A 23,312-nucleotide genomic window follows, 5' to 3' on the forward strand; every position below is an offset into this window, starting at 1 on the left:
GAGTTACCTTTTGTTTCTGGAAAGAAAAGTGGTAAAAGATCTGTAAGTAGTAACTTTACAGATACTGAATTACATGTTTTAACTTTCTGGTTGTAATCAGCTAAAAATGTGGTTCTGTATGTGGACAGCTCATGCTGGATAATCGATATCTAGAATCTGTTTAAGTGTCCCAAGAGTAATTTAAAAACTTCCTCACTTCTAATGGGATTTACTGTTGTAAGCAACTAGGTGACCATCTCACATTCTCCTCTTCATTAGACTTGTAATGGCTGTGGAAATTAAAAGATGACTGTGATTTGGGGTTGGGGTGTTTTAGAATTAATTGAGAAAACCATCATATGCTTCTGGAAGCTGCTCTTGCCCAAGACTCAGCACTGCAGTCCTCATTCTCTAAGGACATAAGTGACAAAAGGCAACTGCCTGGACTCTGTGGGTGTAGGTGGCCCATGGCACAGTGCCTTTGAGCTGTGACAGAGATTGTGCTCTCTTCCTGCACAGCTCTTCGCTTCTATACCCTGCTGCTTCCTGCTTATAATTTCCTGTTGCTGTTCTCCAGGAGGTGACCTTCCACCCTTGGGACTCTTTGCCCAGGAGCCAAACTGGTTTAAACGGGTTTACAAAACAGCAGCAGCACAGGCGGGTTTTTCTTACCAGCAGAGCTCAAGAAGTCTGCTCTGCTGTGCTTCTGTCCCTCTGGAGCAGGGGCTGTGGATACTGCTAAGCTGCAGCCTTAGCACCAGTACATGTTCCCTTTTGAATGACACTCCAGTAACTCAGCTACAGCACCTACAGCTGAGCAACAGAAGCATTAAGAAATAATTCTGTAGTTTGTCTGCAATCACCATGCTTTCCAGTTTTTTCCTTCAGAAGATAAATCTCATCTTGAAGAAGTGAAATGTGGCAATTTATTGGTAATGGTGGTACCCTTTACATTACAGCTTTCAGCTTTTCCTTATAGTACAATCTAAAACGGGGGAAGGGACTTCGGGAGGCTGCCCACTACCAGCACAACCTCTTATACTCTAACAATGCTAATGCTTATGCTTTTCTGACAGTCCTGTAAAGCCATCTGAGTGAATAAATGTAACTATAGGTATTGAGAAATGGAGCCAGAAAGAGCTCAGCCTCCCCACATGCCCAATGACAGTCTCTAAATGTTCCCCCTCTCCCACTAACAGAAGTTTCGTTCTGTGTGAGGACTGATGCACTTTTCCAGTGGTTACAGGAATATAGAAAAAAGGCATTAGGCTGTTGGCATCAAAGGAAGGCAATGAGCATGGTGAAGGGGACTGGAGGAGAAGCTTTATAAGGAGCAGCTTGGGCTGTTCAGCCTAGAGAAGAGGAGACTGAGGGGAGACTTCATGGCAGTCCAAAACTTCCTTGTGAGGGGAAAGGTTCTGATCACTTCACTGTCACAAGCAGTGATATGATTTGAGTAAACAGAGTGAAGCTGAGTCAAGAGAGGTTTAGGTTGGCTATCAGGAAAAAGTGTTTCACCCAGAGAGCGGCTGGCACTGGAACAGGTTCCCCAGGGAAGTGGTCACAGCACCAGTGTAATAGAGTTCAAGTGTTTGGACAATGGTCTTGGGCACATGGTGTCAATCTTAGGAATGGTGCTGGGTAGCGCCAGGAGTTGGGCTTGGTCATCCTGATGGGTCCTGTCCAACTCAACATACTCTATTATTCTATTTAAGAATTTTCTCTTAGTATGAATGGAGAACTGTGTTGTGTCCTTTTTAAGGGTACTGGAGCTAATCAGTTTGCTTCAGCTTTTTCTTTAAACCATTTGTTTCTGATTGCTCCTTTTTATAGTGGGTCCCTTAAAATCCTGGTTTCATTGGGTTTTTTTTAATTATTCTTTTTAGAACCATCCCCCCCCCGCCTTCATCAGAAGGAGCAAAATAGATTCAAAAGGCACCTTCAACACTGGGCCAACATGCCTGCCTATGTTTGGTTAAAAGAGTAGGATATCTTCTCCCCTGGTGCCTACAGCTTAGTGTTACTGTGTCCTTTTAGTTCTTGCCATATGATACCCATAATACGTCTTGCAAGCAGTTTTGAATTTATGTATGTAATTGGGTGTAGTTGCCTCTCAGTTTCTGTCCCCTAAGGTTCTCTTTTTTCCTCTGCAGCTCCACAATCCATATTAAGAGAGAGGTCTGATGGTTGCCTTTAGGGTGATTTGTCCTCCTTCTATTTCTTGCACACCTGCAAAGACTTGTGGACTATCTTACTCTTATTTTGGACTTTGAAAAGTTGACTCTGAACATTTTTACCAGGCATTATTTTCCTGTAGCAGTCTCTAGCCCCGGTTAGTCTTTGTCAAGCAGCCTAAAGCCAGGTAGGTGTTTCACTGGTGTGGTTCATCTGCATGCTTTGGTCCTGCTAATCACAAGCCAAATGTAACGAGGGAGCAATGGGGAATGAAAAATGCCAGTTTTCCCCACTCATGAGATATTATAGAAGAGGGGGTTAGAATGGGTCTCTCCCTGAGCACCTTCTCTCCCACCCCCCAATCTCCCCTCAACTTTTTATGCTGAGTGTGAAACTATATGATATGGAATATCCCTTGGGTCAGTTAGGGTCAGCTTTCCCAGCTGTGCCATCTCCCAAATTCCTGTGCACCCCAGCCTCACTGGTGGACTGGTGAAGGGAGTAGAAAATGCTTTGACACTGTAAACATTTCTAAGCAGTAACAAAAACATCTCTGTGTTTTCAAGACACTTTCTAGCACAAATTCAAAACATAATAACCAGTATGACCATATTTAACTCTACCCCAGCCAAAATGAGCACATGGAAAATTAATTTCCTCTCAAACTCACTAGTACTGAAAGGGAGTGTGAAACCTGAGGAAGAATGTGTCTGAGGAAGAGCCAAATGTGATACCCTTGGGCATCGCTGGCTGCCAGCCAAGAGGCTGAGAAAAGGATAAAAGAGCTTGGAGAGGAAATACTGGGACTTATGTGTGAAAAGCAGCACTGAGCATTTATTAAATAGAATAGAAAAGTTCAGTGTTTAATGGGCACAAAGTATGTCTGATGCAATTAAGACCTGACTTTGAGGAGGCAAATGTGGGAGAAAAGGAAGGGCTGAACATATGTTTTAAGGAGCAATAGGCAAGTAGGGAGAAGCTGAATCAAACAGTAAGTCTGGGGCTGGTGTTAGAAGACTGATGGCATTCAGGGACCATCACAGTGAGAGATACACAGTGGCCTGGGAAAAACATTTAAGAGGTGAAGGGACCACTGCAGCTTTGAGGGAGAATTCCAGTCCAGAGGATCATGGTGAACAGACATGGGAAGAGCCAGACCCATATAAGTCTGGTAATTGCGATGATAGTGCTAGAAATGGCTTGTTTCCCCACACCACATTCCCTCTGCACAGGGCAAGCCAGAGAACCAAATGACATCTCCATTTACCAAGACCACTGGAAAGAAAACAAAGATTGCAGATGCAAGCCAACAAAGAGAGCAAGTCACTGTCACAACAGGCTTCAGTCCACAGCAGATAAAAGACATGACACATGACGGATGCTGTAAAAAAGGATTACACTGAGCAGCTGGTTAAGTTGAAGGGATGTCCTTGATTAAAGGCACGTGACTGTATGATCCGTCTCAAGCAATAGCCTCAGGTGAGACTGGCACCAAGATCAGCCACACTGGCTGAAGATCTCCTAGTCAGTGATGACTCAGACTGTTGGATGTGATGGGCCAAACAGGGGTCTTACTCTGACAAATTGTACTGGGTTTGGCAAGGACAGAGTTACCTTTCTGTAAAGCAATCTGTTTGTGTTCTGCTTTGGGTCTGTGACTAACAGAAAACACACCCACGTCTTGGTATTGCTAAGCAGCGCTTGGGCAGCATCAGGATTTATTTTCCCCACTCTGCCTCCACCATGAGCAGACTGGGGTGGGCAAGAAAGTGGGAGTGGAAACAGCTGGGACAACTGACCTGAATTGACCAAAGGAATGTCCCCTTGTATAATGTCATCAGCAGATGTAATGTTGACTCCTCCAATGGGCCATAGTTATCCACGTGTCTACCAAATCCATTCTCTACTACAGGTTAGTCAACTTTCACAGCTGAGTCCTCAGATTTACTGCTAGGTAGTCCCCATGATATCCTTTGGGATTCTTGATGTTAGATTACATATTTTCATAGCTTGTGATATAGAAACTTTCTGGCTTGACATGGGTAATGACTGAGTTCCTTTAAACTCACTGCTGATTAGCATCTAATTATAGAGACTCACTGATTTTTGAAAATTTCTTTCCTCTTGAAACAATAAAATTCACAGTACTCAAGCTTGAGACTGTTCATGCTGTGTGAGAAGATTTGACACAGGAGCCAGCCTCAAGTTCCTCACTATTGCCACAATTGTCCTAAGCATTCCTTCTCTATTTTTTCACTATAGACTTCCTGGCAAGCTGTTCCACTTCTGATGTTTCATGTTTCTTTTAAGTTTTGAGAAGTTATTCATCAAACTAATCTGATATTGTTTGATTTGTTTTTCACTTTTCTATTTGAACACAGCTTCAGGTTTTTGAAAGACCCCTTATTTCTTCATCTTGTGACATTTCTTGTAAGAGTTTCCTTTACCCTTTTCAAATGGAGCTTTGAAAATAGAGGCACATTTGTAGAAAGCTTGCTTCTTTAAATGGCCATTACTGAAGTTGGATAAAATCTCAAACATAACATCTCATTTTCTTTCACTTTGTTGCTTGACCATAAAAACAGCATTTAATTTTTATCTTTCCATTATCATCTTCCATTCCCAGGGTAACTCCCTTTCACTGAAACTGGTTCTAAAGCATGGTGTGGGTGAGGTATGCCTTGAAGCATAAAATTTTTTGAGGAGAACAGTGACCCCATTATTTGTCCAGATCTGGGATCCCAGTAAAAGAGAGATATGATATATTGTAGTGAGCACAGAGAACTTTCCACTAAGGGTCACTAAAGTGATTAGGAAGTGGGACAATCTGACATATGAGGAGATTGTGAGACAGCTGGGATTTTTTAGCCCAAGGCAGAAGGGCTCAGTGGGGATCATATCAAAGTGAATAAATACAAGATGGGTTCAAACTTTTCTCAGTGGTATCCAATATCAGGATAAGAGGCAGCTGGCACAAATTAAAATAGAAGAAATCCTATTTAAACATGATTGATTTTTTCTATTTTTTTTTTAAGTGTGATAAAGCAGTGGAGCAGGTTGCCCATTGAGGTTGTGGAGTCTCCATCCCTGAGGGTATTAAAGCCTGATTTGGCATGGTACTTGGCAATCTGGTCTAAGTGACCCAGCTTTGAGCAGCAGAGTGGACTAGACACCTCTATAGAGCTCTTTCAGCCTCATCTATGTATCTATTCTATCTTTCAGCCTATTCTATGTATCTGTGATTCTATTATTTTCTTTATTCATCCTGCCACCCCTCCAAAAAAAAACCCAAAAGCCAAAAAAAGCAACCTTCTTCTTCTCCCATGTTATTTCATTCCCCCTCTCCCTCCTGAAGTGTCTCCCTAGCCCAATGGTAGACATACAGAAAAACACGTGGTACCTGTGAAAAAAAAGAGGAAAAAGCCCCTGTTAGCTTGGCTGCAGCAGCCCTCTCCCCCTGCTATGGTCATTGCCACCAAGCAGGCATCAGGAAGAGGCACAGGCTGGGACCTGCCAGCAGCTGGTAGAGATTAATTAACCTCCTTTTCCTCTTACTTCCTGAACAAATTTCTCACAGGAAATGGTGAACCATGTGTTTGCCACAGGCAACATTCTGCCTTAAAGGTGCTGTCACCTTTGGAGTGACAGGCAAACGGGGGGAAACACATGTCAAATAGATCCTTCAGGGGTTGGACCAAGGGCATCAGCTTTATCCGTACCCTAGGTGGAGATGCTGATGGATTCAGACTGTCTACAAATCCCCTGCCTCTCAGCATGCAGTGGCAGTGCAGTATTTCAGCTACAGCCCCACTGAGGTCCCATGAAGCCTGGTGTTATTGCTCTTGCCTTGGGAATGCTGGCCGGTGCCTATTTCTGTTAAGGGCTGAAAGAGTCTGGCAAGCAGGCAGTGCTGAACTGGAAGTGATGTAGGAATGCCTCAACTTGTAGGTCACAAGGTGCCAGGGAGCTGACTCCTCAGCCATGCTGATGTTACGAGATGAGCTGCTTTGCTCCCAGGAAGAAATTCATTGTTAGAGTAGGAAAGGAGGCCAGTCCTCCTTGAGCAGTGGGACGCTGACCTCACTCCCTAGTCTGTAGAGACTTCACTTGAGGAATGGAAGGTACACATTGCTCTGTCTCAGAAGACCCATAATTTCTACACGTCTGTCCCTGCCACTGGTGAGAGCTACTCACTGCATGGCACCACCATGACCAGGGACAAGACTGTCCATGACCATGGGGACACTAACATCTCCTCAGTGACACCCCTGAAAAAAATAACCTTCTCCACACTGGGATTTGTTGGATGAGTCCTCTCAATCTTTGGGAAGGAGAGAACTCTGTAATATTTCTGCAGGACACTCACAGCAACCTATCTGTGAAGCCTGGGTAGAAGACAGTCACCTCAGCCTCCATGGCAGAATGCTAAGTCCATCTTGCCCAAACATTTACTCAGAAGTCCTGGGTTCATTGAATTCATTCATGACGTGTCATGCCACATTTCCTTGCAAAGGTTTTTTGGAAATTCAAGTAGCATATATCAACCAGATGACCATAATGTTCATGTCTTTCCAACACTTGATAGAACTCAGGGGCAGGACTCCTTATGGGGACAGTGTTGGCTGAGCAATTTGTATTTCTCCCTGCATCCCCTAATCCTGTTACTGCACAGATATTTCACATATATTGTCATTGCCCATGGCAAGGGGGTTGGGACTAGACGACCTTTGAAGTCCATTCAAACCCAAACCATGCTATAATTTGAGGATTACTACTTATTCACCTGGAACACACATGCCTAGATACCTGTATTTCTCCAGGACTCTGCTGAAATCCCTTTCACAGTCTGGTATCAAGTTTTCTATCACGAAGTCTTCAGATACTTAGGCAAATTTGGAGTAGGATGTTTCACACTACCCCAAGTGATTGGCTTCTTCATTCATGAGTTTGATGAAAAAAAAAAAAACAGGGCGAGCCACTTCGGTATTTTTAGGGTTTGGTGTATTAATCTCCACCATAATCTCTTCTACGGCTGCTCTTATTTCAGACAGACCCTCAACGGAGTGCCGATCCTGAGGAAAAACATCGTTCCTCGCAGAGGAGTCTTCCCTCTGTTTCCGCGCCGGCGGAGCTGGACAGCGGCCTCCGGCCCCGCCCCGCCCGGCCCGGCCCGGCCCGGCCCGGCCCCGCCCGCCGCCTCTGCGCGGCCACGCGGGGGGCACCGGCACGCAGCGGCCGCGCCGCGGCTTTAAAAGGATGGTTTGGCTGGTTTCTTTTTCGCCCGCCTCTCCAGTTAATGCTTTTATTTATTTATTTACCCATCGCTAAGCAGCTGCTCCGCGATGCCCGGCGGGCGAGCGGCGCGGTCGGAGGGGCGCCGCGGCTGCTCCAGGTGACCCATGCCCTCTTTGGCCGCAACATGGCGGGCTGGGAGCCCTTCACGGCCGTGCTGTCCGCGCTGCGCCGCTGCTACGCCGAGGCCGTCCCGCTGGAGACCTTCGTCCGGCGGCTGGGGGACGGCGGCGCCGGGGACGCCGAGGTGCTGCGGCCCGGCGACGTCCCCGGCTACCGCACCTTCGTGGGGCAGTGCCTCGTGTGCGTCCCCCGCGGCGCCCGCGCCATCCCGCGGCCCTTCACCTTCCAGCAGGTAGGAGGGGGCGAGGGGCTGCGAGGAGCAGCGAGAGCCCTGCCGGGGCTTCCCGGGGTCGGCGCTTCCCGCGCTCCGGGCGGGGGCGGCGCGGCGGCCTTGGCCCCTCGCGGCTGCTGCCGGCCGGGCCTGGTCGGCTCGCACAGCCCTCCGCCGCTCCATCCCGGCCCCAGAGCCAGCGGGGAGCGCTGGGGATCAGCCCCTGCCTCTGCTTGCGGCTGGGAGAGCAAAAGCCAGGTGCCGGCCTAGGGCGGGCGGATAGCGCTGCAGGTCTGTGCGTGGGGCTCCCTGACTCCCTGCCTGCCCATGTGGGTAGGGGTGAACAAGCCGAATGAGGCCGGGGAGCGACTGGCGATGGAGAGTGCCCCACTCTTGAGAGATCCTGGCGGGTAGAACGGGCTGCGGGTCGGTGTTTAAGCAGAGGAAAAGCTTTTCAGAGAGGGAAGACCGCTTTTTTCTTAGCGCCGAATGAGTGAAACTGCTGTGGTAGGAAGCAGATGTTGTAGACCCAAGACAGCTTGTTAAATGGGTTTTGGAATTGTGTGCCGATTCGTTTAGTTGAATTTTCCTTCACATAAAAGGAAATGGAGGCCTCAAGAAAATTAGCGTTAGTTCCCTGGAGGTTAGAGCCTGCGCGAGCACGTATGTACGGATGCGTGCCTGCTAACGTGGATCTGCAAACAAGGATTCATTGGAGGCAGTGGAGTCTGAGCTGCTGAGGGACTCAAGGGGAATAGTGTAGGGCGTTTCCTGGGCATAAAAGCCAGGATCAAAAGGGCAGATGTTAAAAAGACTTCCTTCAAGTCGTCGGCTTGCGTTGCTACATGTGAACATCTTGCATTACACCTGGAAAATCTTAATTTTTGGGTATGATGCTTTGGAATCATTAATGCTGTTTTGAAATCTGATGTCTAGGGCTGTGTACCTTTGCGTGTGTTTAAAGGGTATATTATGGTTTATGAAATAAAGTGAAGAAAACTAATTTTCTTTTTTCTTTGTTTCTTCAGTTATCTAGTCAGAGTGAGGTGACGACAAGAGTCGTTCAGAGACTGTGTGAAAAAAAGAAGAAGAACATCCTTGCATATGGATACTCCTTACCAGATGAAAACAGTTCTCAATTCCCAGTTGTGCCATTTTCAAAGATACACAGCTACCTACCCAATACTGCCACAGAAACTCTTCGTATCAGCGGCTTCTGGGAGACACTGTTGAGCCGGATAGGGGATGATGTGATGATGTATTTGTTGGAACACTGCGCAGTCTTTATGATGGTTCCCCCTAGTAATTGTTACCAAGTTTGTGGGCAACCGGTTTATGAACTTATTCCACATAATGTAGACTCATCCCTGGTGTTTGTTAGACAAAGGTTCTCAAAGCATAAACATACTAGCTTGATAAAATATATACGGAAAAGGCTTATGTTTCATAGAAATTATCTTCTAAAGCTGTATTTGTGGAAATACAGACAAAGATTTGAAAACAGTGTCTTCAGATTGAGAAATGAAGGAAATAACAAGAGACAAAGTCTAGTGCCTACTGACCAGTGTTCTGCAGAAGCTGTTTCTAAAGTGAGCAAACAAACCGGAACAGTTACTGAACATCAGGAAAAACAGAGTAGCTCCAGTTCACGTGTTTCAGCTACAACTCCATCTCTGAAAAGGAGGATTCATAGAGAACAACCCGAAATTCCAGCCAAGAGAGCAAAAATAGGGGAGAAAGTGAGAGAGGAAAAGGCTTGTAGTCTTGTTCTTGATGTAAACCAAAGTAGTTCCAAGAGATCTGAAACTGGGTACGTAGCTACAGCTCCATCTCTAAAAAGGAAGATTCGTAGAGGACAACCTGAAATTCCAGCCAAGAGGGCAAAAATAGGGGAGAAAGTGAGAGAGGAGAAGGCTTGTAGTCTTGTTGGTGATGTAAACCAAAGTAGTTCCAAGAGATCTGAAACTGGGTACGTAGCTACAGTTTCATCTCTAGAAAGGAAGATTCACAGAGAACAACCTGGAGTTCCAGTGAAGAGGACAAAAATAGGGGAGAAAGTGAGAGAGGAAAGGGCTTGTAGTCTTGTTGGTGATGTAAACCAAAGTAGTTCCAAGAGATCTGAAATGGGGTATGTAGCTACAGTTCCATCTCTGGAAAGGAAGATTCACAGAGAGCAACCTGGAGTTCTAGCCAAGAGGGCAAAAATAGGGGAGAAAGTGAGAGAGGAAAAGGCTTGTAGCCTTGTTGGTGATGTAAACCAAAGTAGTTCCAAGAGATCTGAAACTGGGTATGTAGCACCCTGTTCTGAAAGTGTCATTAAAACCCCCCATATTTCCGAAAGAAGTAGCAGTACCGTGTCTCGTCATTCTTTGGTTCACACATCTCGTGGCAGGAGGAAGTTTGTGGCAGGTAAAAGCTCTTCTCTGCAGAGAGTTCATACTAACAGGCCTTTAGAGTCCAACACTGAAGCGCAAGCAGAATCCCATAGGAAAAGAGTAGAGATGCATATGTATGAATCTCTGTTGGCTTCAGGACAAACCAAATCCATGGAGGGTACTTCAAAATGCAGAAGGCAAGAAAGTCCCCAATCGCCATTATCAAAGAAGTTACCAAATAGATTCCTGAGTTCTGCAGTATACATTGAGAGGAAGTCTCTTCTGTATTCTTGCAGGAGTCTCCAAGAATGTTTTCCTAAATCATTTGTATTGAATTGCTTGCAGGGCTCTCAGGCAGGTGGAAGACTGCTTATAGAAGCTATATTCTTAAGCCAAAATCAGGTGCAGCAAAGGCATAACCAAAGTCTGCCAGAACACAAGCGGAGAAAGAAGAGGTTGCCCAAGCGCTACAGGCAAATGAGGCATACATTTCAGAACCTGCTAAAGAACCATGGAAAGTGTGCTTACCTAGCTCTCTTGAGAAAAAATTGCCCCATTCGGATGTCTGAAATCAGTATGAGAAAAATCATGCTGTCTTGTCGGGCAGCCTTGCCTGGGGAAGCAGAGGTTCAGAAGCAAGCAAAACAGTTTGGGAAAGAGCCTGCTAAGCGTGTGAAAAGCAGCAGATGTCAGTCTGGTCACACTGATGTACCAGACAACTTAGATGCTCCCATTCCAGAATCTGTGTGTGAGGAGTCACCACCAAGTGAGGAGCAAAACCTGGTAGAGACACATGATTCAGTCCTCAAGGAGCTCCTCAAGCAGCACAGCAGCCACTGGCAGGTGTACATGTTTGTGAGGGATTGCCTGGAGAAGGTCATCCCTTCTGAGCTTTGGGGTTCAAACCACAACAAGTGCCGGTTTCTAAAAAATGTCAAAATGTTCATTTCTGGGGGAAGGTTTGCTAAGGTTTCATTGCCGGAGTTGATGTGCAGGATGAGAGTGAATGACTGCATGTGGCTTCGTCTAGGCAAAGGTACTTCTTATATTAAAAAACTTAAATATAAGTGGTGAGGCTGTCAGATGATGGGTGTTCATGTTTAGGTGGGAACGGGAGGATATTGAATCTGCACTCAGAATTGCTGAGTTCATTGGTAATAACCGTAGCTGGGAGAGCAAACCTAGTAGTGTTTGTAACTGATGGTGGAAGGACACTTCAGCTTGTCTTCCTTCCAAAACTTGTTTGCATTTATGCTGTTTAATAGAATGATGTTTTCATAAATGAAGTCAGAACCTGGGCTTAATAAAAACCTTTCCCATCCCTCCATCCACTTTCCCATCCTTTCCCATCCACTCCTACTATTGCAAATTGCAGTACAAATTGCAGTAACTCTGAAAATCCATTGAAGTATGACCTAAGCATGTAAGGAATAAACAGTATCTGCCTGTTTGTTACTGTTAAGAGTTCAGAAAGAACTAGAAGCAAATCAAGACACTTGTAGTGACATGTGTTCCTCAAAAAAAGCGGGTTGTTTTACTCCCTCACATCAACCCTGTGAGAAAGATGTGAGTATGAGACCAGTTCAATACAGGGCTGTGGCATTACTTCCAATCCAAACCATTCAAACAGAATGGTTTGGATTGGAAGTGACGTTAAAGATCTAGTTCCAGCCTCCCTGCCATGGGCAGGAACACCTTCCACTAGATCAGGTTTCTCAGAACACCATTCAGCCTGTCCTTGAATGCTTCTGGGGCTGGGACACAGCCACTCCAGGCAATCTGTTCCAGTGCCTTACCAACCTCACAGTAAAGAATTTCTTCCTAACATTTAATCTAAACCTACTTAAAGTTTAAAACCTTTCCCCCATGTCCTGTCATTGCATGTCCTTGTGAAAAGGGCTGTCATCATCTATCACCTTTTCTAGAGACCCTCTCTAGGATCCAGAGAGCCTTACTGAGCACTGCTTCAGTCTGGCTAATCATGGTGCAGAAGTCCCCAGGTCAAACGGTCTCTGGCTAAAAAGCTCTCATGAGGACAACAGCTGATTGCTCCAGATAGTGTATGAATCCATTTCTGGTTAGTCCTCTTTTCAAATGACAGGAAAATCTTCCTTTCCTCGAGTTTGTTCTTCAGACACTATCCTAGGATTTAAATCTAGGCTGAGGCCGTGGTTCTGGGGTTGATTGCTGTAGGACCTAGCACATTTTCATTTTCCTTTTCTTCATCTATACAATTTGGATTGCAGTCCCTTAAGTGGCATGCTTACAGTATTTATTCTTATGTGGTATTGTACTTAGATCCTGCAGTAATGTGATCTGAAAATGGTATTTTTTTGTTAAAAGGTACAGTAAGTTCTGAAACTGTTGTAGGTTCTTTCAAGTGTAGGAGGAAAATCAGAAGTCTGATGTTTGAGAACTGATGTCAAAAATAAGGGAGGTTACACTTTCATAAGATCTTAATTCTAGGAAACAGTATTTCTTTATTCAGAAACTGTGGTTCAAAACCACACTTTCCAAAATGCTGAGGAGTTAAATATTTAAAAGGCTTTATTATAAAATATGTGTTTGATTCATAGTAATTTGGGACATCTTATCTTTGAAAAATGTAATGCCCTCTTCTTGTCTGGTCATATTCCATGCAAAACAATATATAGACTGTATTACATGCTACTCCAAAAGTAGTAGTGTTTTCTTGATAATTTTCTGAATTGTAATCTTTGTTTACATCTGTTGTCAAGAACTTAGAAAAGAAATAATCTATTTTCAGGGCAGCTATCTATCAGAATCCTGCTTTAATTGGCATATTACAACTGCATCAGTTAGAGAAGAGTTTTCAAAAATTTGCCAAAAGGGAGATTTTTCCATGATGTTAACTGGCTTCTGTTGATGTAGTAAAAGTCCTTTTTTAAGTGCTCTATATATATATATATGAAAATGTCTCTTCCCTGGAGCAAGCAAAAACTAAACGGAGTAGAAAACTGAAAATTTATCTCCATTTTATAAATTTTACTGTCAGGTCTGTTGCATCAAAATTAAGCTTTTTTTAACACATTCGTGCCACAACCATGATTTCTGCTAAGGAGCTAAATTAATATTTATGTGCAGTTTCTTTAAGAATCCTATTACATTTGGGCTAAATTCTGCGCTTTAAATGTAATTAGAAAAATAATTATTGGAAGTTGGCCAAAACATTAGTATTGTAGTCCACAATCTTATTCCCTGTTCATCTGTATTTAGTCATAATTACAGAACTATGTGACCTTAAATTTGACAGTAGTTAGGAATGCTCTGGGTCTGTAATTGTTGTCCCATCTAAATGTTGGAAGTACCGATGGGCTTTGGGTGATTTGAATTTTTTCTTTGTTTTTATTTGACTGCAGCAATAAGTTTTATATAGGATGTCTGAAATGATGCCTAACCCTGTGATTAATTAATTTTTATGTAATTGGGAAATCTGAATATCATTCTTGTCTCCAAATCATCCCAGTTTAATTTTGTTAATTTTTACAGTATACCTATGTTATTTTCAGTTTTTGCTTAATTTTTTTTTTTTTAAGTTTTATATTGTAGTAGATTTATTTCTTTTATTTTACCTCTCCTTTCACAATAATCTTGCCTTTGTGCATTAAATATCTTGCACAATCAGTGTTGGGGGAAGAAAGTAAGTCTTTGGGCTACTGTGGCATGTATTTGTATCCTCTGTGTCAGTTTGTCACTGCAGATTAGTTCCTATGTTTATGCTTTAAGCTTGGGTCAGTTGCGTTATTTAATGCCCTGAAAATTTGGAGTGGCATCTGTGTAATTGTTTGTAATTTGTTTTTTTTCGTTCTCCTGACCTCAAGCTAAGGCAAGAATGTTGTACAGGTTTGTGGTTTTTTTGTGTGTGTGTTCTGTTTCTTTGCACATGCTAAGAATTGATAGTTACTATAACTACCTTTGAATTATTTATTTAAGGTGATCACTTTGTTCCTGCCGATGAACATTGCTTCCGTGAAGAACTTCTGGCCAAATTCCTGTACTGGATGATGGGTACCTATGTTGTTGAGTTGCTCAGATCATTTTTCTATGTCACCGAGACCATGTTCCAGAAAAACATGCTCTTCTACTACCGAAAGTTTATTTGGGGCAAGTTACAGAACATTGGAATTAGGTAACACTAGAAAACTAATTAAGCATTAATGGATGTGGAGAAATCATGTGCTTTGTATTGTAAAGGTTGTGTAAAGGTTTCTGCTTTAATTTATTGCCTATTTTTCTTCATTTTATTTGCTTCATTTCCCAGAGGAAATTGCAACCTGTGATTGTAGCATGCACAGTTTGTACTTTCAGAAATACTTTGTGTGTGAGAAAACTAACTCAAATTTAGATTATTTATTAGAAGAGAAATCTTTGCAATAATAAAATCCAGTATGAAGAGAATTTTGTTATGATAAGTCCATTTTTATACCTTCTAACAGTGAGTTAAAGCATAGTGATAGAACCACAAATTAACCTTGTGAAAGTTCATTTTAAAAAATACTCCATTTGCTTTAACTACTTTAATGTAGGAACAACAAAACCAAAACCAGGACTCTGCTGGAAAGCTGTAATACTCTATCCGTAAAAATCAGACAGTAGCCTAGTGGGTTTAGGAGGGCTTTTTAAAAAATTAAGGGTTTTAGAAGCCACAGCTCCATTTTTAGTATGGCTGGAATTCCATGCTGGTTTTTTTTGGTCTTAAAAATGCATGCATGTATTTAAGTTAGGGCATTATTTAAGATAAAATTTTAAACAATTAAGTGAGAAAATAGGAAAGGCAGTTCTAATAAACAGTATTGTGCACTCATCTCCTTAGCTCACATCTTTCGGGTTTTCATTATAAATTGCTGGTATCTGAGAGAACTTTGGAACTGTGAAAAATTAGCGTACTTCATGTCTTGCTGTTTTGTATGGTGAATGTTTTGCTTTTGCTCTGATTTCTTGGTCCACAGGTGTGATTTTTGCCCTCCTGCCCCGTCACTCCCTGATTTCAGCATTGATATCTCCAGTGCCAGTCTTTGCATTTGTGTTTGCGCTTAATGGGGTCTCGGTCTTGTTTGCAGTTGTAGCACAGAAAATGCACTTTGAATAGTAGGAGTAGTAGAATGTGATTTTTCAGTCCCACACAAACACATTCTGTTTGTCTTGTCTTCAAATTGATAGCTGTAGTGTTGCAATTAATGTTTTTATGCAGTTTTAATGTACTTAAAGACCATTTTTTGGCAGAAAATATAATCAAGTACTGACTTTAACATAATAGAGATGCAATAAAGGAATAATAGAAGTAGTAAATAATAGCTTTTTTGTGGGGTTAATGATTAGAAGAAAACAAATAACTTGGGATTTAGCTCTATTGTTCATGTTCCCCATTGCCCAGAAAAACCCAATGTGTAAGGACAAGGTGCTTTGAACTCTAAAGACGCTAATCTAGGATCTTGTTTCTTTTGATTTCCTCCTGACATATTTCCTTACCATGCAGGAAACCCCTTCTCACCTTTGGCTTGGAAGGTCTCTAAACTTCAGGTTGTTGGAAGCTGGAGAAACATCCAGGAAATGGCTGCTGCGTGCATGCCAAAGGCGTGTTCTAAGAACAGAATGTTTACTCTTGGCTTCAGGAGTCATATTTTATAAGGACTTTGACTCTGATGTTAGCAGCTGCAGTTAAGCTTCACTGACAGGGCTTTTCAGCGCTGCTCTTTCAATTGTGATCTGTTACATGAGGTCTGCCACAAATCCAGCTTCCTGCATTCATACAGGTAGCCAGTTGCCAACTTCGCATAGGAGGATAGAAATTGGGATACAGGTGTTTAGGGCAGCCTTGGCCATTTTGAGGGTGTTCAGACACTGTCTGCTCTTAACCAGCCAGGCACTGCTGGTAAAGCAGTGCCAAAGGCTGTTGAGCTGCTTCCATCTTCTCTGGAGGAAAAGCATCTGGTGACCTCATGCTCTAATGCATGTTCTATGGTTGTTCTGGTTCTTCTCAGTTGGAGCCGCTCAAGGCAGTTGTTCTGAGTGCATTCACAGGAAGGCATTGGTAGCTACTGATTCCTGTTGAGTTCTGCATCCTTCTTTGGAGGAAAAGAATTGATGGAACAAGCTGGACTGAGTAGACCTGGACCTTACTTGTGTGCTTACCTTTGCAGAGACTGCATTGTCATTAGGGAGTAGATCCTCATCTTGAAAGACTGTCCTTTTGAGTAGCTCATACTGGGCAGAATCCCACTCAAGGATATGGAGCACGGTTCTGAGAGGGGTCCTGGATCTCTATATTAGCCTTTCTATATTGGTGGAGATCAGAGTGTGCTCTCATTGTACACAGACAACTTTGTATTAATTTTTGAAGCTATACCAAATTTAATTGCCCAAATTGAAAGCAGGATTTACTAAGAAAAAAACAGTATTTTGTGATACAATCGATTCAAGTTACATAGCCTGCAGAATGTAAAGTTGTGTTTTAAAAATGATGAACCCAGTGTTGTTGTGAGAGTGCCTGTTTTCCTGAAGCTCATGCTTTCCCTGCCCCTGCCACACACAGTGGCTACCAAGGATTAAAAACACTGGAGAAATTCTGAACCTTCCCCATCAGATTGTGCTGAGATATCAAAAGACAACAGGACCATCCAGTCAAGTTCCTTCAAATTTCAGTTAACAGTGTTGTGAGTCTCAGTGAGAGCAGCATGGTTCAGTGGCTGCTGGATTAGTGCCCGTTCAAAATCATTAGCGCTGCTATAAATGCCATGAAATTAGCAATGAATGTTGCTGCAGGCAAAATGGCATCCAGTTCTCCAGCTGGCCAGAGGTAGTAGAGAAGATCTGCCAGTAACTGGCCTTTGTCATCACTTTCAAAGGAAGCTGTATTTTTATTATAGTGATAGAGGTTCATTGGTTTTGTTTTGTTTTTTCTCACAGTCTTGAATATGAGCTGTAAAGGAATGGAAACTTGATGATTAAGTTTTTTCTGTTGAACTGGAGTTACTTATTTTGTCCTGGTTATCTGTCTAATAGTGTAGTAGATGTTGTGTTCAGCAAAGGATATAATTCTATAAAGAATAGTGGTCCCTCACTGTGGAAAAGCAGTAATTTTTGCTTTCCTTTGGGCAGCATCCATATCAGGAGTTTTGACTATAAATCCTCAAAACTCTTTTTTCAGTATCTCAACTCACATGAGTATAGTGGCTCTGCATGCCACTGTACTTCTAGGTGTCATGCATTGTATCCCTCAGACTGCAAGAGTCCCAAGCAGCTGGATCATGAGCTTGTATTTGAGTTGTATAGGCATACAAAATAAGTATTTTTGTGCCTCTCTTACCTATGTTCTTGGCTTCTTAGGTGTGTCCTAGGGCATCTTTACCAGGTTTCCACTATTCATCCACTGCCTTTTGCAATAGTGTGGCTTTCTTTTGCTAAACCAACCTCTTGGACTATGTGGGATATAAAAAGTCCTCTTGCAAATTTAGATTGATGTCCATTCTTTTGTGAGGACTTGAATTGCCTCACTCACTTCCCAGGATAATATCATAACCATTAGTTATTGTAGGGCACATTTTATCCATCTTAACAATACAAGCAGCGCAGAAGATCGATTCAGGTCTTCTATGTTGCAGGCAAGGTACTTTAAATCTGCATCTTAAGTAAAACCAAGGGCTTTTGCTCCACCACCATGTCCTGATTCATTGTATGGAAAAGTATTGATTTTGACGAAGGTTCATGGAACTGTAAATCCTGAGAAGGGATCTGAGAGGAAAACACATTTCCCATTAAGGTGAACTTGGGAAGCTCAGAACCTGTGACTTAGGTGCCTTTGGTTCTTTGTTATTTTCTGCTGTTTGCTTCCACTGACACCTGCTCATCAGTCCTGGACACCCAAAGCCCTTATGCTGTCTGTGTCTCTCAGCACCTGAATTAACTGTAACTCCTAAGAAGTGGTAGATCCCCTAACTGTTGGCAGTAGAACAGCCATTACAGTTTGTAAGTCCTTCCCTGGATGTCTCTTAGAATAGTTTTTAGAAGGTTCTTTTCAATTTTGTTAATGCCTTTCAAACTTCTGAAACTATGAGAAATATCCAACTTCTTGTTTCTTGCATAAAACATATTTCATAATGTTCATATGTATTCCACTAATCTGTGCTTAAATTTTAATTTGTATTAAGAGGGGTTTTTATTTGCATCAAGGAGAAATGTGTGGTCTCCTACTGTATTACATTGTAATTTAAAATACTGTGATATTTCTGAAATTCAGAATTTCATGTCACTTTCTGTAGAGGTTAGTATTTGTATTATCTTAGAAAAATATTTGGCTTTAGTTATCATAAAGACATTAAATGTTTTAGTTTTCTGCCTTTCCTATTGCTTACACTAAGTGTATATTTGTATTTTAGAAACCATTTTGTCAAACTACAGCTACGGCCTCTGTCTTCAGAGGAGATTGAAACTATCCGTCAAAAAAAGTTTGTTCCAATGGCATCAAAGCTCCGGTTTATTCCCAAACGAAATGGGTTGAGACCTATAGTAAAAGTGAGCGGTGTTGTCGAACCAGGAGCACTCAGCAAGGAAAGCAGAGAAAAAAAGGTTTTTATTTACTTCATTGTTTTATGTGCATTTGATGTAGGTAACTAATAAATGTAGTAAGGATTTTTGTCACATAAAGCTAGTTTTAACTTGGTGGACTATAACATTCTGATCAGAATGGCTGAGTGGGTCTGTTGCAGCTTAGCTTCTCCCTTTCCAGTGCTTAATTACCACAAGCCTCCAGTTCCAGAATCACAAACTTCTGTTTGCTAACCTATCTTAAGGAAATGAGCCCATTAGAATGACATATCTTGTAAGGTAATCCCATTTTTTTTATATGGGTGTCTGGCCTATTGGGATTTGCATGAATACTGGTGGTGCATGTTGATCTGTGAAGTTGCCTGTGGAGCCAGTGAACAGTGGTGAGCTGAGTGCATTACAGAACAGGGTCTAAGGAAGAGCAAGGAAGCTGGAGCAAGCACAGTAGAGAGATAGGAAGGAAGCTGAGAGTAGTTGCAGTGTGGGAACAGAGATTGAGCATTCAGTGCACAGAATAATCTATTTAACAGGGCATTTAACCAGAAGACATAGTGGCAGCCGAGTTTCACTGTCTTGCACAGCTGCATTAATTGCTTTTCCTTAAGGCTGAGTCTCATTCACAAGATGGAGTGTTCCCCAAATGGGTGACGTGTCAACAGCTTTTTAGGACTAGTTGTTCAGACCATGTGATCCCAGACAGATGAAAAGAACATCAGCCAAAAGCTGTTCTGATCTGTGAAGTGTTATTTCACATGATATTCCACATTATGGTGTTTATAGAGTTAAGCAACCTGCATGACTTCAGTGCTGCTTTGATGTACTTGACTATCCCCACAGCTGAGTTAAATATTTGCTCAGTTACTTGAATGAAGTATCTCAAGAAGCTCAGTGATGGTGCAGGTGGAGTTAGCATAAAATCTCAGAGCATACCTTCTCTTTGTTGTTCTTGTTGCTGTCATTATCTCCACCAGAGAGAATGAATGATATTTAAGAAGTTATTTTCAGATTGATGTGATTATATTTGCTGGCATTCATCTGTTTATCAGTGTAACTATTACACCTTAATTTCCAAGAGTCAAGGATAGGAACAAATCTATTTTCCATAGGATTTAACTGTACTGGAAAAAAAAATAAATCTCTGAGACTATTTCGTCACTTCAAAGTAGTTACTGCAGTGGTATTCAGGCTTTCTGAAAGCTTTAGTTGAACAAAATAATATGGTAAATATGAAATAAAATTATTATTATAATTATTATAATATAGTTATAATATATAAATATATAATACTAATATATTTATATAAAAGATATAAATAATTATATATTAAATAAATTTAATCTCAAACTTCATGTAAATTTGTAATCTTTGTATTGCAAAGAATTTAATATGTTTCAGCATAATTTAAGGTGATTCTCTTTGGTCTCTTTAGATGAATTGTTATAACACTCAGCTAAAAAATCTGTTTAGTGTGTTAAATTATGAACGGACTATAAACACCAGCTTTATAGGCTCTTCAGTGTTTGGGAAGGATGATATCTACAAGACATGGAAGCAATTTGTTAAAAAGATTCTTGAATCTGGTGGTGAAATTCCTCATTTCTACTGCGTTAAGGTATGTGTTTTTGATTACACTTTCAAACTAGCTTTTCAAAACCAGCTTGTGCAGATACTTTTATAGCTGTATTAGCTGTAAGCTGCATAATTATTTATTTTTCTTAATAAAATTTTGTGTACTTTACAGACTCTGGTTAGTTTTTTGATGGGGTGATTTGGGTGTCCCAGTAGAGCTTCCTTTACTTGGGTGTTTTTCTGTCCACATTTCTGGCGTGCAGGAGTTCCTGCTTCTATGCATGCACTGAATTTTTTTACGGTTACATTGAGCTGGTATGAAAGTGGGAGAAAGATGGAAGCTCAGATAGGATTTTGAGCCATATGAAAACCACAAAAAAAGTTCTGGGTAAATTTGAATAAATTCAGTGTCTTAAAAAATTTGTATCTTCTGTCTCAGTATCATTAGTTTTGGATGAAAGTGAACATATTCTGGTTGGTGTCTTTCCAAAAGGTTTCTTCTCCTACTTTGAAAAAATTGGTGTTTGTGGTAGCCCACTATTTAAAGGGGTTTCTTCTTCATCTTCACACTGTCAGTGTGAAGTCAGTTCAGTCTAGCAGGCAACATTTTGTGTCTGATTTCATTTCATAACTTTAAATTGGGGCAACGTGTATAGAAATATGTAAATTACACAGATTTATGTATATTATGGGGAGGCTCTGTTCTCATCTCTCATGGCGCTTGTCATCTTGCCCCGAAATAACTTTCATAATTTGGTCTTTTGAGCCAAAGGGTCGATTATGTCATTGACATAATTTGTGTTATAATAATCCTAAAATTGTTGCTTCTACAGCAAGTTTTCTGTTTTTACTGTGACAAGTAAAAGCAGAGGTGAGTTTCCAATATGAAAAGGAAGGGAAAGGTAAAATATATAGGTTTGCAGCTTTCCAAAAGTCTAAAATGTCTCCATGGCCATATGGTGAGGAAGGTTTCTTTAAGTATTTAAACAGTAAAATATCAACTATTAACTTAAATGATGGAGGGTTCAGTGTTGGATTTAAGGTGGTATATAGTATAATATTCTGTTAAGAATTGTGTTAAAACTGATGATTTGGATATTCCTTTCTAAGGGAATACTTGATGAGCGGGGGAAGGTTTTTCAGATAAGCAGTGAGGTTTTATTTTGTCACTAATTTCGCCTGAATGATGCAATAATTTTACTCCCATGTGATCTGTCCTTCAGCCTTGCTTAGGTACTACAGCAATACTTCTATACTACCACAATGTTTACAGTGATACTGCTGCATATGTAGTGGAAGATATTTCTTCTATTTCAGGCTGATGTGTCCAGGGCTTATGATACCATCCCTCACAATAAACTTGTGGAAGTGATTTCGCGGGTCCTGAAGCCTGAGAAGAGAACCGTGTACTGCATACGGCGCTATGCTGTGATTATGATAACCCCAAGTGGAAGAGCCAAGAGGCTCTATAAGAGACATGTATGACTTCCTGATTTCTTCTGTTTGCTGTTGTAAACAAATCTTTGGTCCAAGGAAAAGCTTTCCTTTACAGCTTTATTTAGTCACAATTTGAATTGGTTAAGTACTTAATAACCCCTTTTTTAATACTGTTAGATATTTTCCTGGGGTAGAAAAGCTTGTTTTTAGTCCATACCCTTTAAAGTTTTTACTCACTATTAGTAAAAATAAAGATAAATGTATTGTGGAAATAGAGATTTGTGGGTGAGACATCTCATTTTAGTGGAAGAACTGTTGGATTAAAACAATACAATAAGGCTGGTCCTTTGGCCTCCACAGCATAGAAAAGTTAGTTACTACATTTTTTATTGCTTTTATCATTTGTTTCTTTACAATTTAAACAATTATACAGGTTTCTACCTTCAAGGACTTTATGCCAGACATGAAGCAGTTTGTGTCCCAGCTTCAGGAGAGTGTCTCATTGCAGAATGCAATAGTAGTTGAACAGGTGAGTATTGTGAGGCTTCTTTTCAACTGAAAAAGAAAGCTACAGAAGAATTAGAGAAAGATTGGGATTTTCACTTGTATGTACATATTATGTGGTGACATTACTTTTCATCTAATAAACCAGCAAGTTCTGTAGAAAGACTTTTGTCATCTCTCCTTTAATGTTTCTAACAGGCTCTGAGTGTTCAGTGGGAGGAGTGCGCCAGGCAGGAAATCTGACAAAAAGTCCTTCTAGAGTTTTTCCAGATTTTCTCATTATTATATCAAACTTTTATTTTAACCATTTTTCTTTTTCCTTTCCTAATTCCATTGTTTCTTGCAACAGTCCTCAAGTGAGAAATTAACTGTCTAGTAAAAGCGGGCGTCAACACTTCCTATCTCCAAAATATATGGAAGTAAGAACAAGCAAAATGTGCTATAAGTCAAGTAGTTAAGGATGTGGCATGTTGATTAGCAAACTGCACAGCTTTTTTTTTTGTTTTGTTTTAAGATCTTATTTTATGCCAAATTTAAAATAAAAAGGCTGATTTTAAGGATTACCTGTCAAGGTTGATGAGAATGAACTGTTCTTTAGGAGATTTAAGTGCAACACAAACAAGATCAACTCTTTTGTTTAAAGAGATTTCTTGTTTCCAGTGAATTAAAGTATGGTTAAAAATTACATGTATTTTAAATTTACTCCAACTGATGCTTTGTTGCAAGAAGCAAGCATCCTTCTGTTTTAATTCTTGTGATACAAGTGTTTGTTCTCAAGACTTTGTTTTGTGCAAGGAGCATTACAAAGGCATAGGAGTAGGTGATAGGCTCAGACAGTTTCTTCATGCATTTCCTTGCTTGGAATCATGGTATTCCATAATAACAACCTACAAGATTTCCTGAACATCAAATGAGCAGACAGGTAATTCCTCTTTAAATTTTTCTTCTCTAAATCTGGCACTTCCACTGGCATTTTTCACCAGAAAATTACAAGGTTTGCAAAAGCTGATTTCTGACATATAAGTGAAGTTATCTTGGGGATCTGTGGACGTAGGAGTGGAATATATGGTGTGGCTGGTGTA

The 23,312-nt window shown here is 41.3% G+C and overlaps 1 protein-coding gene across 8 annotated transcripts in view; it reads left to right on the plus strand.

Annotated features, from left to right (window-relative positions):
* The first annotated feature begins 7,305 nt into the window (after nucleotides 1-7,305).
* Nucleotides 7,306-23,312, plus strand: part of TERT (telomerase reverse transcriptase) — a 30,718-nt gene continuing 14,711 nt past the window's right edge. For 3 of the 8 annotated variants that reach the window (XR_015288830.1, XR_015288832.1, XM_086896035.1), the window contains exons 1-7: nucleotides 7,322-7,801; nucleotides 8,809-11,191; nucleotides 14,110-14,305; nucleotides 18,552-18,741; nucleotides 20,150-20,332; nucleotides 21,607-21,768; nucleotides 22,160-22,255. Coding sequence is in view for 6 of the 8 variants with exons in the window: in XM_086896035.1 (XP_086752161.1) it covers nucleotides 7,451-7,801; nucleotides 8,809-11,191; nucleotides 14,110-14,305; nucleotides 18,552-18,741; nucleotides 20,150-20,332; nucleotides 21,607-21,768; nucleotides 22,160-22,255 (3,561 nt within the window). In the remaining 2 variants the exon portion in view is untranslated. The other 5 variants (XM_086896056.1, XM_086896084.1, XM_086896072.1 and 2 more) reach the window with 2 other exon arrangements.

Source organism: Cyanistes caeruleus, chromosome 1, assembly GCF_971803275.1.
Source record: "Cyanistes caeruleus chromosome 1, bCyaCae1.hap1.1, whole genome shotgun sequence".
Lineage (NCBI taxonomy): Eukaryota > Metazoa > Chordata > Aves > Passeriformes > Paridae > Cyanistes > Cyanistes caeruleus.